The sequence below is a fragment of the Argentina silus genome, assembly GCF_951799395.1.
Source record: "Argentina silus genome assembly, chromosome: 16".
Lineage (NCBI taxonomy): Eukaryota > Metazoa > Chordata > Actinopteri > Argentiniformes > Argentinidae > Argentina > Argentina silus.
In genome coordinates, this window is record NC_139670.1 from 443670 (window position 1) to 457982 (window position 14313).

At 47.3% G+C, this 14313-nt stretch overlaps 1 protein-coding gene across 1 annotated transcript in view; it reads left to right on the top strand.

The window, feature by feature from the left end:
- LOC310817381 (integrin alpha-X-like) overlaps positions 1–14313 on the top strand; it is a 28662-nt gene that overhangs the window by 9361 nt on the left and 4988 nt on the right. The window contains exons 8-20 of the mRNA XM_083687943.1: positions 207–357; positions 469–619; positions 2122–2201; positions 2801–2924; positions 3133–3272; positions 3837–3977; positions 4190–4399; positions 4827–4960; positions 7702–7844; positions 8014–8165; positions 10018–10146; positions 11096–11169; positions 11371–11512. Of these exons, the coding sequence (XP_083544069.1) occupies positions 207–357; positions 469–619; positions 2122–2201; positions 2801–2924; positions 3133–3272; positions 3837–3977; positions 4190–4399; positions 4827–4960; positions 7702–7844; positions 8014–8165; positions 10018–10146; positions 11096–11169; positions 11371–11512 (1771 nt within the window). The remainder of the gene's footprint in view (positions 1–206; positions 358–468; positions 620–2121; positions 2202–2800; positions 2925–3132; positions 3273–3836; positions 3978–4189; positions 4400–4826; positions 4961–7701; positions 7845–8013; positions 8166–10017; positions 10147–11095; positions 11170–11370; positions 11513–14313) is intronic.

The window sequence follows — 14313 nt, forward strand, 5'->3', positions numbered from 1 at the left end:
CTGTCTCTTCTAGAAAGGTCATGGTATTAGCAATGCTAAGGTTGTGAGTTTGATTCCCACTGGGACCATATATACAAATAATTAATGCTCTCACAGTACTGGATAAAACAACAGCCAATGGTATGTACTCAAGCTGAGTGTTTAACAGACGTTCCTAACCCGTTCCTAACCCGTTCCTAACCCGTTCCTAACCCGTTCCCTCCCAGTCAGGAAGTCTTCTCACCAAATTTCGGATCCAGAATAAAAGCTAAGAAGGTGCTGATCGTCATCACCGACGGAGAGTCACATGACAGTAGTGAGCTGGGGAACGCAGCCAGACAAGCTGATGCCAAGCAGATTATAAGATTCGCAATCGGGGTAAGATGTTAGCTAGTGTGTTCTGTTCAATACAATATGCAACATGTTCATATCATGATTCAGGGTGTGTCTGTGTGTCTGTGTGTCTGTGTGTCTGTGTATTCTCACCAGGTGGGCAGGTCCTTCACCAATCCCAGTGCCATCAATGAGTTGAACACCATCGCCTCCCTTCCAACGAGTGGTCATGTGTTTCGAGTGGATAACTTCGCAGCACTTGAGAAAATCAGGGATACATTACAGAACAGCATTTTCCCTATTGAAGGTATGATGGTAGCCTCCATCTGCCTGATGGGCCCCTCAACACCACATTCACCATCACCAAGGTTTTGATGCAGGACAATGTAGGATCCTCTGATGTGAATCTGTCCAGTTCTCACTGTGCTTATTGGTACGACCGACTATTAGGGCTTGATTCAACAGCCCTTTCTCACCTGCACTCACCTGGGCAGAGTAGATAGATAGATAGATAGATAGATAGATAGATAGATAGATAGATAGATAGATAGGTACTTTATTGATCCCTGAGGGGAAATTAGGGCGTTACAGCAACTCACATCACAAACAACAACAACAAAATAAAGTGACAATAGAATAATAAAATAAAAATTAAATAAAATAGACATCTGAAACATTCTATACAGTAAGAACAGTCCAGTGTGATTTAACATCCCCCAGCCTGACTCTGATCTCCCTGATGGAGCAGCCGGAGGAGGAGTGGGACGGTCTTATTGCGGCAGGCAGAAAAGATCTCCTATAGCGCTCCTTAGTGCAACGTGGTTGTAATAATCTGTTGCTAAAGAAGCTTCTCTGCTCTGCCACAGTGTCATGTAGGGGACGGGAGGGATTGTCCATGATGGCCAGGAGTTTGGTCCTCATCCTCCTATTGGCCACCTCCTCCACAGTGTCCAGGGTGACACCGAGGACAGAAGCAGCTTTCCTAAGAAGCTTGTTCAGTCTCTTGGTGTCACCTTCCTTGATGAAGGTAGCCCTAATAGAGGCGTGTTCAGGTCAAACGCCATCAGACTCTGGCCGTGAAAATAGCAGACACACCCTCTAGCACCACCGCCAGCTCCCTGCCCCGCCAGTCCCCTGCCCCGCCAGCTCCCTGCCCCGCCAGCTCCCTGCCCCGTCAGCTCCCTGCCCCGTCAGCTCCCTGCCCTGTCAGCTCCCTGCCCCGTCAGCTCCCTGCCCCATCAACTCCCTGCCCCGTCAGCTCCCTGCCCCGTCAGCTCCCTGCCCCATCAGCTCCCTGCCCCGCCAGCGCCAGTGTTTGTGCCGTTAGACACGTAACATACAGAGACTGGTTGTCCTAAGTGTACATCATAGGTCAGCACCTCCCTCTCCACAGGCTGCTGCCTGCCAGGCTGACCAGTGTCACCTCTCTGTCCCCAGGCTGCTGCCTGCCAGGCTGACCAGTGTCACCTCTCTGTCCCCAGGCTGACCAGTGTCACCTCTCTGTCCCCAGGCTGACCAGTGTCACCTCCCTCTCCACAGGCTGCTGCCTGCCAGGCTGACCAGTGTCACCTCTCTGTCCCCAGGCTGCTGCCTGCCAGGCTGACCAGTGTCACCTCTCTGTCCCCAGGCTGACCAGTGTCACCTCTCTGTCCCCAGGCTGACCAGTGTCACCTCCCTCTCCACAGGCTGCTGCCTGCCAGGCTGACCAGTGTCACCTCTCTGTCCCCAGGCTGCTGCCTGCCAGGCTGACCAGTGTCACCTCTCTGTCCCCAGGCTGACCAGTGTCTTGTCTTCATCTTGTCCCTCCAGGGTCTCAGACGGGCGGGGAGGCGTTGAAGATGGAGATGGCCCAGGAGGGCTTCAGCGCCGTCTACGACCCTCGGCTTCAGGTATCATCTTCTTCCTGTGAGACTGAACATACACACACGTGTGCTGAAGACACCGTTGTATGTTCCTTTGAGAATGTCACGTCACAATGACAAACGCACAAATTGTAATACAGTAATGTTATTTTATGAGAGCAGGGAGGAAGGACACTAGTCATTCATAATAATAATAATAATAATAATAAACTTTATTTATAAAGTGCCCTACACACCCTACACACCCCTACACACCCCTACACACCCCTACACACCCTACACACCCCTACACACACCCTACACACCCTACACACCCTACACACCTCTACACACCCTACACACCCCTACACACACCCCTACACACCCTACACATCCTACACACCTCTACACACCCCTACACACCCTACACACCCTACACACACCTACACACATCCCTACACACCCTACACACCCCTACACACACCCTACACACCCCTACACACACCCTACACACCCTACACACCCTACACACCCCTACACACCCTACACACCCCTACACACCCCTACACACCCTACACACCCCTACACACCCTACACACCTGTACACACCTCTACACACCCTCACCCCTGTTGTCTTGTGATGCCAGCGTGCGTTCCAGGTGGGTGCGGTGGGCGCCTACACGTGGCGGGGGGCGTACCAGGAGTACCAGAGGCCCTCCCTCGCCCCCATCTTACACCGCCACAACAACATGGAACCAGACAGCTACTCAGGTCAGAACATTCTCATTACAATACATGACATCATCACGCTGATCAGCACTGACCCCAAAACCTCCTTGTGTTTCTCATCTCCCTGTTTTCATTTCTTTTTCTGTACCGTGCAGTTGTGTTTACAATGTGCTTCATAGCGAAAGGCTCATTGATTGATTGATTGATTGATTGATTGATTGATTGATTGATTGGTATTTTCTCGTCTCAGGTTACTCTATGGCGGTTGCTATGACAATGCGTCACCGCTACACGTTGTTAGGTGCCCCAAGATATCAACACACAGGGCAAGTGACGGTGTTCTCCACCAGAACCCCTGGCGCTGAGCAGATTATCCCCAGTTCAGGACAGGTTTGTACATAACGATCCCGATCTCAGGGCTCTCATGTGTTTTAGTGTGTATAATGTATGGATGTTGTTGTTGTTGTTGTTGGATGTTTTGTTGTTGTCCTATTTGTTGTTCTTCATCCCGTCTGCACAACAAATATCCTAAATTGGGACACTAAAGATATTGAATTCATGTTGATTGGAAACCACTTAATTGTACATCTGAAAGTTAGTTTTGTTTAACTGTCCAGTCCCTGTTTGGCAAATGAAACCTTCCATCTTCAGCTTTGTCATGATTGGAATTAAGTTATTTTCTCATCACCAGTATTCTCTCTCTCTCTCTCTCTCTCTTTCTCTCTCTCTCTCACTCTGTCTCTGTCTTTCACTCTCTCTCTCTCTCTCTCTCTCTCTCTCTCTCTCTCTTTCTCTCTCTCTCTCACTCTGTCTCTGTCTTTCACTCTCTCTCTCTCTCTCTCTCTCTCTCCCTCTCTCTCTGTCTCTCTCTCTCTCCCTCCCTCTCTCTCCCTCTCTCTCTCTCTCTCTCTCCCTCTCTCTCTCTCTCTCTCTCTCTCTCTCTCTCCCTCTCAGATTGGGATATATTTTGGGGCAGAGATGTGTGTGATGGATGTTGATGGAGACGCATTTTCAGACCTGGTCCTCATATCTGCTCCCATGTTCCTGGAGAAAGACAGCGTTGGCCGGGTCTACATCTGTCCTCTCTCAGACGGGGTAGGTGGTCTACACCTGTCCTCTCTCAGACAGGGTAGGTGGTCTACACCTGTCCTCTCTCAGACACGGTAGGTGGTCTACACCTGTCCTCTCTCAGACAGGGTAGGTGGTCTACACCTGTCCTCTCTCAGACGGGGTAGGTGGTCTACATCTGTCCTCTCTCAGACGTGATTCAACCTTTGACCCTCATTGGGCTTGTGCTTGTCCTCCAGACTGGGGTTGACTGCAGAGGTTTAGGGTTGGTCCTGATGGGAGCTCCAGATGAGAAGGGCCGGTTTGGGGCGTCCCTGGCCCCGTTGTCAGACCTCAACAGAGACGGGTTCAAGGACCTGGCAGTGGGGGCGCCACTGGAGGACGACGGGCAAGGAAGCATCTACATCTTCCATGGGACGAGAGGAGGAGTCAACCCAGCCTACACTCAGGTGTGTGTGTGTGTGTGTTGGAGAAAGGAGGGGATAGAGAGATGGAGGGGATGGAGAGATGGAGAGATGGAGAGATGGAGGGAGGGGATGGAGAGAGGGAGGGAGGGGATGGAGAGATGGAGGGAGGGGATGGAGGGATGGAGAGATGGAGGGAGGGGATGGAGAGATGGAGGGAGGGGATGGAGAGATGGAGGGAGGGAGGGAGGGGATGGAGAGAGGGAGGGAGGGGATGGAGAGAGGGAGGAGAGAGAGAGAGAGGTTGTGGTGTTGGTCATGCTTGTGTCAGTTCAGCGGCACTAGAGAGACGACTGAAAACATACAGTCATTCAAACTAAACATGTCTCCTCCCACTGTACTGTACTGTACTGTAGTATTCTTGTTTTCCCTCTCTTCCCTCTCTTCCCTCTCTTCCCTCTCTTCCTGGCAGCGAGTTTCAGGCTCAGAGGTCCAGACGGGCCTGAGGTTCTTTGGTTTGTCCATCAGTCAGTCATCTCTGGACATGAGCAGAGACGGCCTCCCCGACTTGGCTGTGGGCTCGAAGGGAGCTGTCATCCTGCTAAGGTAGGCTCTACTGGGTTAGGATTAGGGCTCTACTGGGTAGACTCTGAGGCTCTAAGGTAGGCTCTAAGGTAGGCTCTAAGGTAGGCTCTGAGGTAGGCTCTAAGGCTCTAAGGTAGGCTCTAAGGTAGGCTCTAAGGCTCTAAGGTAGACTCTAAGGTAGACTCTAAGGCTCTAAGGTAGACTCTAAGGTAGGCTCTAAGGTAGGCTCTAAGGCCCTAAGGTAGGCTCTAAGGTAGGCTCTAAGGTAGACTCTAAGGTAGGCTCTAAGGCTCTAAGGTAGACTCTAAGGTAGGCTCTAAGGTAGGCTCTAAGGCCCTAAGGTAGGCTCTAAGGCTCTAAGGTAGGCTCTAAGGTAGGCTCTAAGGTAGGCTCTAAGGCTCTAAGGTAGACTCTAAGGTAGGCTCTAAGGTAGGCTCTAAGGCCCTAAGGTAGGCTCTAAGGTAGGCTCTAAGGTAGGCTCTAAGGTAGACTCTAAGGTAGGCTCTAAGGTAGGCTCTAAGGTAGGCTCTAAGGTAGACTCTAAGGTAGACTCTAAGGTAGGCTCTAAGGTAGACTCTAAGGTAGGCTCTAAGGTAGGCTCTAAGGCTCTAAGGTAGGCTCTAAGGCTCTAAGGTAGGCTCTAAGGCTCTAAGGTAGGCCCTAAGGTAGGCTCTAAGGTAGACTCTAAGGTAGGCTCTAAGGTAGGCTCTAAGGCTCTAAGGTAGGCTCTAAGGCTCTAAGGTAGGCTTTAAGGTAGACTCTAAGGTAGGCTTTAAGGCTCTAAGGTAGGCTCTAAGGTAGACTCTAAGGTAGGCTCTAAGGCCCTAAGGTAGGCTCTAAGGCCCTAAGGTAGGCTCTAAGGCTCTAAGGTAGGCTTTAAGGCTCTAAGGTAGATTCTAAGGCTCTAAGGTAGGCTTTAAGGCCCTAAGGTAGGCTCTAATGTAGGCTCTAAGGTAGGCTCTAAGGCTCTAAGGTAGGCTTTAAGGCTCTAAGGTAGATTCTAAGGCCCTAAGGTAGGCTCTAAGGCCCTAAGGTAGGCTCTAAGGCTCTAAGGTAGGCTTTAAGGCTCTAAGGTAGATTCTAAGGCTCTAAGGTAGGCTTTAAGGCCCTAAGGTAGGCTCTAATGTAGGCTCTAAGGTAGGCTCTAAGGCTCTAAGGTAGGCTTTAAGGCTCTAAGGTAGGCTCTAAGGTAGGCTTTAAGGTAGGCTCTAAGGCTCTAAGGTAGGCTCTAAGGCTCTAAGGTAGACTCTAAGGTAGGCTCTAAGGTAGACTCTAAGGTAGGCTCTAAGGTAGGCTCTAAGGTAGACTCTAAGGTAGGCTCTAAGGTAGGCTCTAAGGCTCTAAGGTAGACTCTAAGGTAGGCTCTAAGGTAGGCTCTAAGGTAGACTCTAAGGTAGGCTCTAAGGTAGGCTCTAAGGTAGACTCTAAGGTAGGCTCTAAGGTAGGCTCTAAGGTAGACTCTAAGGTAGGCTCTAAGGCTCTAAGGTAGGCTCTAAGGTAGGCTCTAAGGCTCTAAGGTAGACTCTAAGGTAGGCTCTAAGGTAAGCTCTAAGGCTCTAAGGTAGACTCTAAGGTAGGCTCTAAGGCTCTAAGGTAGGCTCTAAGGTAGACTCTAAGGTAGGCTCTAAGGTAGGCTCTAAGGCTCTAAGGTAGGCTCTAAGGCTCTAAGGTAGACTCTAAGGTAGGCTCTAAGGTAGGCTCTAAGGTAGGCTCTAAGGCTCTAAGGTAGACTCTAAGGTAGGCTCTAAGGCTCTAAGGTAGACTCTAAGGTAGGCTCTAAGGCTCTAAGGTAGACTCTAAGGCTCTAAGGTAGACTCTAAGGTAGGCTCTAAGGTAGACTCTAAGGCTCTAAGGTAGGCTCTAAGGCTCTAAGGTAGGCTTTAAGGTAGGCTCTAAGGCTCTAAGGTAGGCTCTAAGGTAGGCTCTAAGGTAGACTCTAAGGTAGGCTCTAAGGTAGGCTCTAAGGTAGACTCTAAGGTAGGCTCTAAGGCTCTAAGGTAGACTCTAAGGTAGGCTCTAAGGTAGGCTCTAAGGCTCTAAGGTAGGCTCTAAGGTAGGCTCTAAGGTAGGCTCTAAGGTAGGCTCTAAGGTAGACTCTAAGGTAGGCTCTAAGGTAGACTCTAAGGTAGACTCTAAGGTAGGCTCTAAGGTAGGCTCTAAGGCTCTAAGGTAGGCTCTAAGGTAGGCTCTAAGGCTCTAAGGTAGGCTCTAAGGTAGGCTCTAAGGCTCTAAGGTAGGCTCTAAGGTAGGCTCTAAGGTAGGCTCTAAGGTAGACTCTAAGGTAGGCTCTAAGGTAGGCTCTAAGGTAGGCTCTAAGGTAGACTCTAAGGTAGACTCTGAGGTAGGCTCTAAGGTAGGCTTTAAGGCTCTAAGGTAGACTCTAAGGTAGGCTCTAAGGTAGACTCTAAGGTAGACTCTAAGGTAGGCTCTAAGGTAGACTCTAAGGTAGACTCTAAGGTAGGCTCTAAGGTAGACTCTAAGGTAGGCTCTAAGGTAGGCTCTAAGGTAGGCTCTAAGGTAGACTCTAAGGTAGGCTCTAAGGTAGGCTCTAAGGTAGGCTCTAAGGTAGGCTCTAAGGTAGGCTTTAAGGCTCTAAGGTAGACTCTAAGGTAGACTCTAAGGTAGGCTCTAAGGTAGACTCTAAGGTAGGCTCTAAGGTAGGCTCTAAGGTAGGCTTTAAGGCTCTAAGGTAGACTCTAAAGTAGGCTCTGATAAGCAGCCTTTACTGATCTACTCTCTTCATCAATGCGTTGGTGTTCCAGGTCCAGACCCATCGTAATGGTGGAGGCTCAGGTGACCTACAGCCCCACCAGGATCCCCAGCGACAGCACCAACTGTGCCACGCCTCTGAATAACACGGCTACGGTCTGTTTCACCATGACCAGTAACACACCAGACAACACAGGTGACCCCTGACTCCCTTCAAATGACGAATGATATCAACCATCACACATGTTTGATACGCCTATGAACCAATCCATGCATTACAATGAGCCCATCCTCCGATTTCTACCTTCACCAGCCTCCCCTGGTCTTAATATTCAACCCCATCTGTTGGATCTATTATGTTTCAGCTCAAGTAAACATCAATTATACGTTAAAGCTGGATTTTGAGCGCCAAGCCCCAAACTTCAGAGCTTTCTTCAGACCCAAAGATCGTGAAGAAAAGAAGGCTATCACTTTAGCACGGACGGGGTCCTGCATGCCTCATCCCTTCTTCATTGAGGTATGTCTGACAGCTGCCCCTCCAGGACATGTTAATACAATGTTGTTCACTGGTACCACAGTAACTTACAGTAATGAACGACAACAAAATAAAGTTTCTATCTATCTATCAGAGGATGTCTCCCCTTGAGGCCTTTAGTTCATCCTATACACAGGTTGTGTGTAGTAGTGTGTTGTGTTGTTGTGTGTTATGTGTTGTGTACTGTTGTGTGTTGTGGTGTAGATAGAGAGATAGATAGATAGAGAGATAGATAGATAGATAGATAGATAGATAGATAGAGAGATAGATAGATAGAGAGATAGATAGATAGATAGATAGATAGATAGATAGATAGATAGATAGAGAGATAGATAGATAGATAGATAGATAGATAGATAGAGAGATAGATAGATAGGTAGATAGAGAGATAGATAGATAGATAGATAGATAGATAGATAGATAGATAGATAGATAGAGAGATAGATAGATAGATAGATAGATAGATAGAGAGATAGATAGATAGATAGATAGATAGATAGATAGATAGGTAGATACATAGATAGATAGATAGATAGATAGATAGATAGATAGATAGATAGATAGATAGATAGATAGATAGATAGATAGATAGATAGATAGATAGATAGATAGGTACTTTATTGATCCCTGAGGAGAAATCACAAACAACAACAACAAAATAAAGTGACAATAGAATAATAAAATAAAAAAAACATCTGAAACATTCTATCCAGTAAGAACAGTCCAGTGTGATTTAACATCCCGCAGCCTGACTCTGATCACCCTGATGGAGCAGCCGGAGGAGGAGTGGGACGGTCTTATTGCGGCAGGCAGAAAAGATCTCCTATAGCGCCTTCCTTGATTCAAGATTCTTTATTTGTCACGTGCATACAAGTATACAGTGAAATGCAAAAGTGACAGTGCCACAGAGTAGTGCAACAATAAGTTTTAAAATAGAATAAAATAAAATAAAATAGAAGTACAAAAAAATATAAACAGTATGAACAGTATGAACAGTATAAGCAGTATAAGTAGTATAAACAGTATAAGCAGTATAAATAGTATAAACAGCAATGTACGCAATGGAATGGCAATATACAATGGCAATGACAGGTTGACAGTACAGATAATTCCAGTGGATGCTGCCCCCCAGTATACCACCACGTACAGCACTGCGCTGGCCACCACTGACTGGTACTCCTGTCTCCTGGCCTCCACTGATACATCTCACAATAGCACAATCGTCCGAGAACTTCTGCAGGTGGCAAGTATCTGTGTTGTGCCTGAAGTCCGAGGCACGTGAAGAGGACGGGAGCCAGAACTGCCCCCTGGGGGGCGCCAGTGCTGCAGCCATACAAACTGTGGCCTGTTGGCCAGGTGGTTCGTAATCTAGGAAACAATGGGGGAGTCTACCTGCATCCTCAGCAGCTTATCTACAGGTAGTCAGGGCTGTAGGTGTTAAATGCACTGGAGAAGTCAAAGAACATGACCCTCACCGTGCTGCCAGCCTTCTCTAAATGGGAGTGAGCTCTGTGTAGCAGGTAGATGATGGCATCATCCACACCAATGTCTGCCTGGTAGGAAAACTGCAGGGGGTCCAAGGATGTCTTCACCAGGGGCCTCATATGTGTTATTGTGTGTTGTAGTGTGTTGTGTGTAGTAGTGTTTTGTGTGTAGTAGTGTGTTTCTTGTTGTGGTGTGTTGCTTGTTGTAGTGTGTTGTGTTGCAGTAGTGTAGTTGTGTGTTGTAGTGTTGTAGTGTGTTGTGTTAAAGTCCTATGGTTATGATAATCACAACAAACCATCTATACGCTTAAGTGATGAAATATGTGTGTTGTGTCGCTCTCTGTCCTTAGGCTTGCCCAGAGGACGTCCTCACCTCACTGAAGAACGAACTGAAGTTCACGTTTGAAGGGATCCCGTCTCCTCAGAGTAAACTCCGGCCCAGTCTGGCCCCACAGGCCCAGACCACATCCTACCACCCTGTAGGTCTCCTCTCAGCCTTCTTCATCTCAGTTTAGATCCTGGTCCTCCTGATGCACAGCTGGTTTAAAGGAGGATTTTACCCTGTAATCCAATGGATTTGTTGTTTTTATTATGTATAGACACATATAGACCCACACGAGGTCCTTCTGTTGAGCAGTGCTAGAGCTAGCATGTGCTGCTCTCTGGGAATCACTGGTGTAGTAGAGCAGGTCAGAGTAGAGCAGGTCAGAGTAGAGCAGGTCAGAGTAGAGCAGGTCAGAGTAGAGCAGGTCAGCAGGTCAGAGTAGAGCAGGTCAGCAGGTCAGAGTAGAGCAGGTCAGAGTAGAGCAGGTCAGAGTAGAGCAGGTCAGCAGGTCAGAGTAGAGCAGGTCAGATTAGAGCAGGTCAGAGTAGAGCAGGTCAGAGTAGAGCAGGGTCAGAGTTCAAAAACACTCGTGTTTTAATGCAGTATGACACTTTTTTAGGAGGTAAACACAGACCTTACATTCATACAGCGGTAATGCAGCTGCACTCACAATGATGATAGTTTGAGATGGTTTATGGTTTATGGTTTGGGTTAGGGTTAGTTAGTTAGTTAGGATGATAGTTTGAGATGGTTTATGGTTTATGGTTTGGGTTAGTTAGTTAGTTAGGATGATAGTTTGAGATGGTTTATGGTTTGGGTTAGTTAGTTAGTTAGGATGATAGTTTGAGATGGTTTATGGTTAGGGTTAGTTAGTTAGTTAGTTAGGATGATAGTTTGAGATGGTTTATGGTTTATGGTTTGACCAAAAATACACATGAAAATGGATTTTGGGTAAACTTCCCGTTTAATGTTTAACCATAACGGCTTGCGTTGAAATTGGTGTGAAAAGTGTTTTTGTGGTGGAGTTTATGTTGCTGTCTGCCATGTAGACAGGACTCCTCCCCCCGCTGAGTTCAGTGTTAACGTCTGTCCTTGTCCCACAGTTAGACTTTGAGATCAACTGTGGGGCTGATAAAACATGCACTGACAACCTCAAAGTGGATTTCAATTTCACTGGGTAAGATCAAAGCAACATTTCAAAACATTTATCACAGTAATTGCGAAGAAGACATCACCGCTCTATCTCTCTCTCTCCCTTTTATCTGCCCCTCTTCCTCTCTCTTCCTCTCTCTTCCTCTCTCTCTCTCTTCCTCTCTCTTCCTCTCTCTTCCTCTCTCTCTCTCTTCCCCTCCACCTCGATCCATCTCTTCCCTGTCAGATCGTCGGAGGTGAGGGTCGGCATCGATGATGTGTTGAATCTGACTGTGTCAGTGGAGAGCAGAGAGGAGAACTCCTACAACAGCCGCATCATTCTGACGTACCCCGCCGGGCTGTCCTTCAGAAGGCTGAGCATACTGCAGGTACACCTCCATATACCCCCATACACCTCCATACACCTCCATACACCTCCATACACCTCCATACACCTCCATACACCTCCATACACCACCATACACCTCCATATACCTCCATACACCTCCATACACCTCCATACACCTCCATATACCTCCATACACCTCCATACACCTCCATACACCACCATACACCTCCATACACCTCCATACACCCCTATACACCTCCATATACCTCCATATACCTCCATACACCTCCATACACCTCCATACACCACCATACACCTCCATACACCTCCATATACCTCCATACACCTCCATATACCCCCATACACCTCCATACACCTCCATACACCACCATACACCTCCATATACCTCCATACACCTCCATACACCACCATACACCTCCATATACCTCCATACACCTCCATACACCTCCATATACCTCCATACACCTCCATATACCTCCATACACCTCCATACACCTCCATATACCTCCATACACCTCCATACACCTCCATACACCACCATACACCTCCATACACCTCCATATACCTCCATACACCTCCATACACCTCCATACACCTCCATATACCCCCATACACCTCCATACACCTCCATACACCTCCATACACCTCCATACACCACCATACACCCCCATACACCCCCATACACCTCCATACACCCCCATACACCTCCATACACCTCCATACACCCCCATACACCACCATACACCTCCATAAACCTCCATACACCACCATACACCACCATACACCTCCATACACCACCATACACCACCATACACCTCCATATACCCCTATACACCTCCATACACCTCCATACACCACCATACACCACCATACACCTCCATATACCCCTATACACCTCCATACACCTCCATACACCACCATACACCTCCATACACCTCCATACACCTCCATACACCACCATACACCACCATCCACCTCCATACACCTCCATACACCTCCATACACCTCCATATACCCCTATACACCACCATACACCCCCATACACCACCATCCACCTCCATACACCTCCATACACCTCCATACACCTCCATACACCTCCATACACCACCATACACCACCATACACCACCATACACCTCCATACACCTCCATACACCTCCATACACCTCCATAAAGCTCCATACACCTCCATATACCTCCATACACCTCCATATACCTCCATACACCTCCATACACCATACACCTCCATACACCTCCATACACCTCCATACACCTCCATACACCATACACCTCCATACACCACCATATACCCCCATACACCTCCATACACCACCATATACCCCCATACACCTCCATACACCACCATACACCACCATACACCTCCATACACCTCCATACACCACCATACACCTCCATACACCTCCATACACCACCATACACCTCCATAAAGCTCCACAACAGACAGACACTGTAGGGGGAGGAATTCATTCAATTGAAATGTTTAAAAAAAACTACAGGTACATCAGCATTGCTGTGTTGATTTGTTCTCATATGGGATCAGTCCTCGTTACGCCAGACCTGCAAATAGATCAATGTTACAGTAATGTCAGCCTCAATGTTACAGTAATGTCAGCCTCAATGTTACAGTAATGTCAGCCTCAATGTTACAGTAATGTTAGCCTCTATGTTAGCCTCTATGTTAGCCTCTATGTTACAGTAATGTTAGCCTCTATGTCAGCCTCTATGTCAGCCTCAATGTTACAGTAATGTCAGCCTCAATGTTACAGTAATGTCAGCCTCAATGTTACAGTAATGTTAGCCTCTATGTTAGCCTCTATGTCAGCCTCTATGTTACAGTAATGTCAGCCTCTATGTCAGCCTCAATGTTACAGTAATGTCAGCCTCAATGTTACAGTAATGTCAGCCTCTATGTCAGCCTCTATGTTACAGTAATGTCAGCCTCAATGTTACAGTAATGTTAGCCTCTATGTTAGCCTCTATGTTACAGTAATGTCAGCCTCAATGTTACAGTAATGTCAGCCTCAATGTTACAGTAATGTCAGCCTCAATGTTACAGTAATGTTAGCCTCTATGTTAGCCTCTATGTTAGCCTCTATGTTACAGTAATGTTAGCCTCTATGTCAGCCTCTATGTCAGCCTCAATGTTACAGTAATGTCAGCCTCAATGTTACAGTAATGTCAGCCTCAATGTTACAGTAATGTTAGCCTCTATGTTAGCCTCTATGTTACAGTAATGTTAGCCTCTATGTTACAGTAATGTTAGCCTCTATGTCAGCCTCTATGTCAGCCTCAATGTTACAGTAATGTCAGCCTCTATGTCAGCCTCAATGTTACAGTAATGTCAGCCTCAATGTTACAGTAATGTCAGCCTCAATGTTACAGTAATGTTAGCCTCTATGTTAGCCTCTATGTCAGCCTCTATGTTACAGTAATGTCAGCCTCAATGTTACAGTAATGTTAGCCTCTATGTTAGCCTCTATGTTACAGTAATGTCAGCCTCTATGTTAGCCTCTATGTCAGCCTCTATGTTACAGTAATGTCAGCCTCTATGTCAGCCTCTATGTTACAGTAATGTCAGCCTCTATGTCAGCCTCTATGTTACAGTAATGTCAGCCTCAATGTTACAGTAATGTTAGCCTCTATGTTACAGTAATGTCAGCCTCTATGTCAGCCTCTATGTTACAGTAATGTCAGCCTCTATGTTAGCCTCTATGTCAGCCTCTATGTCAGCCTCTATGTTAGCCTCTATGTCAGCCTCTATGTCAGCCTCTATGTCAGCCTCTATGTTAGCCTCTATGTC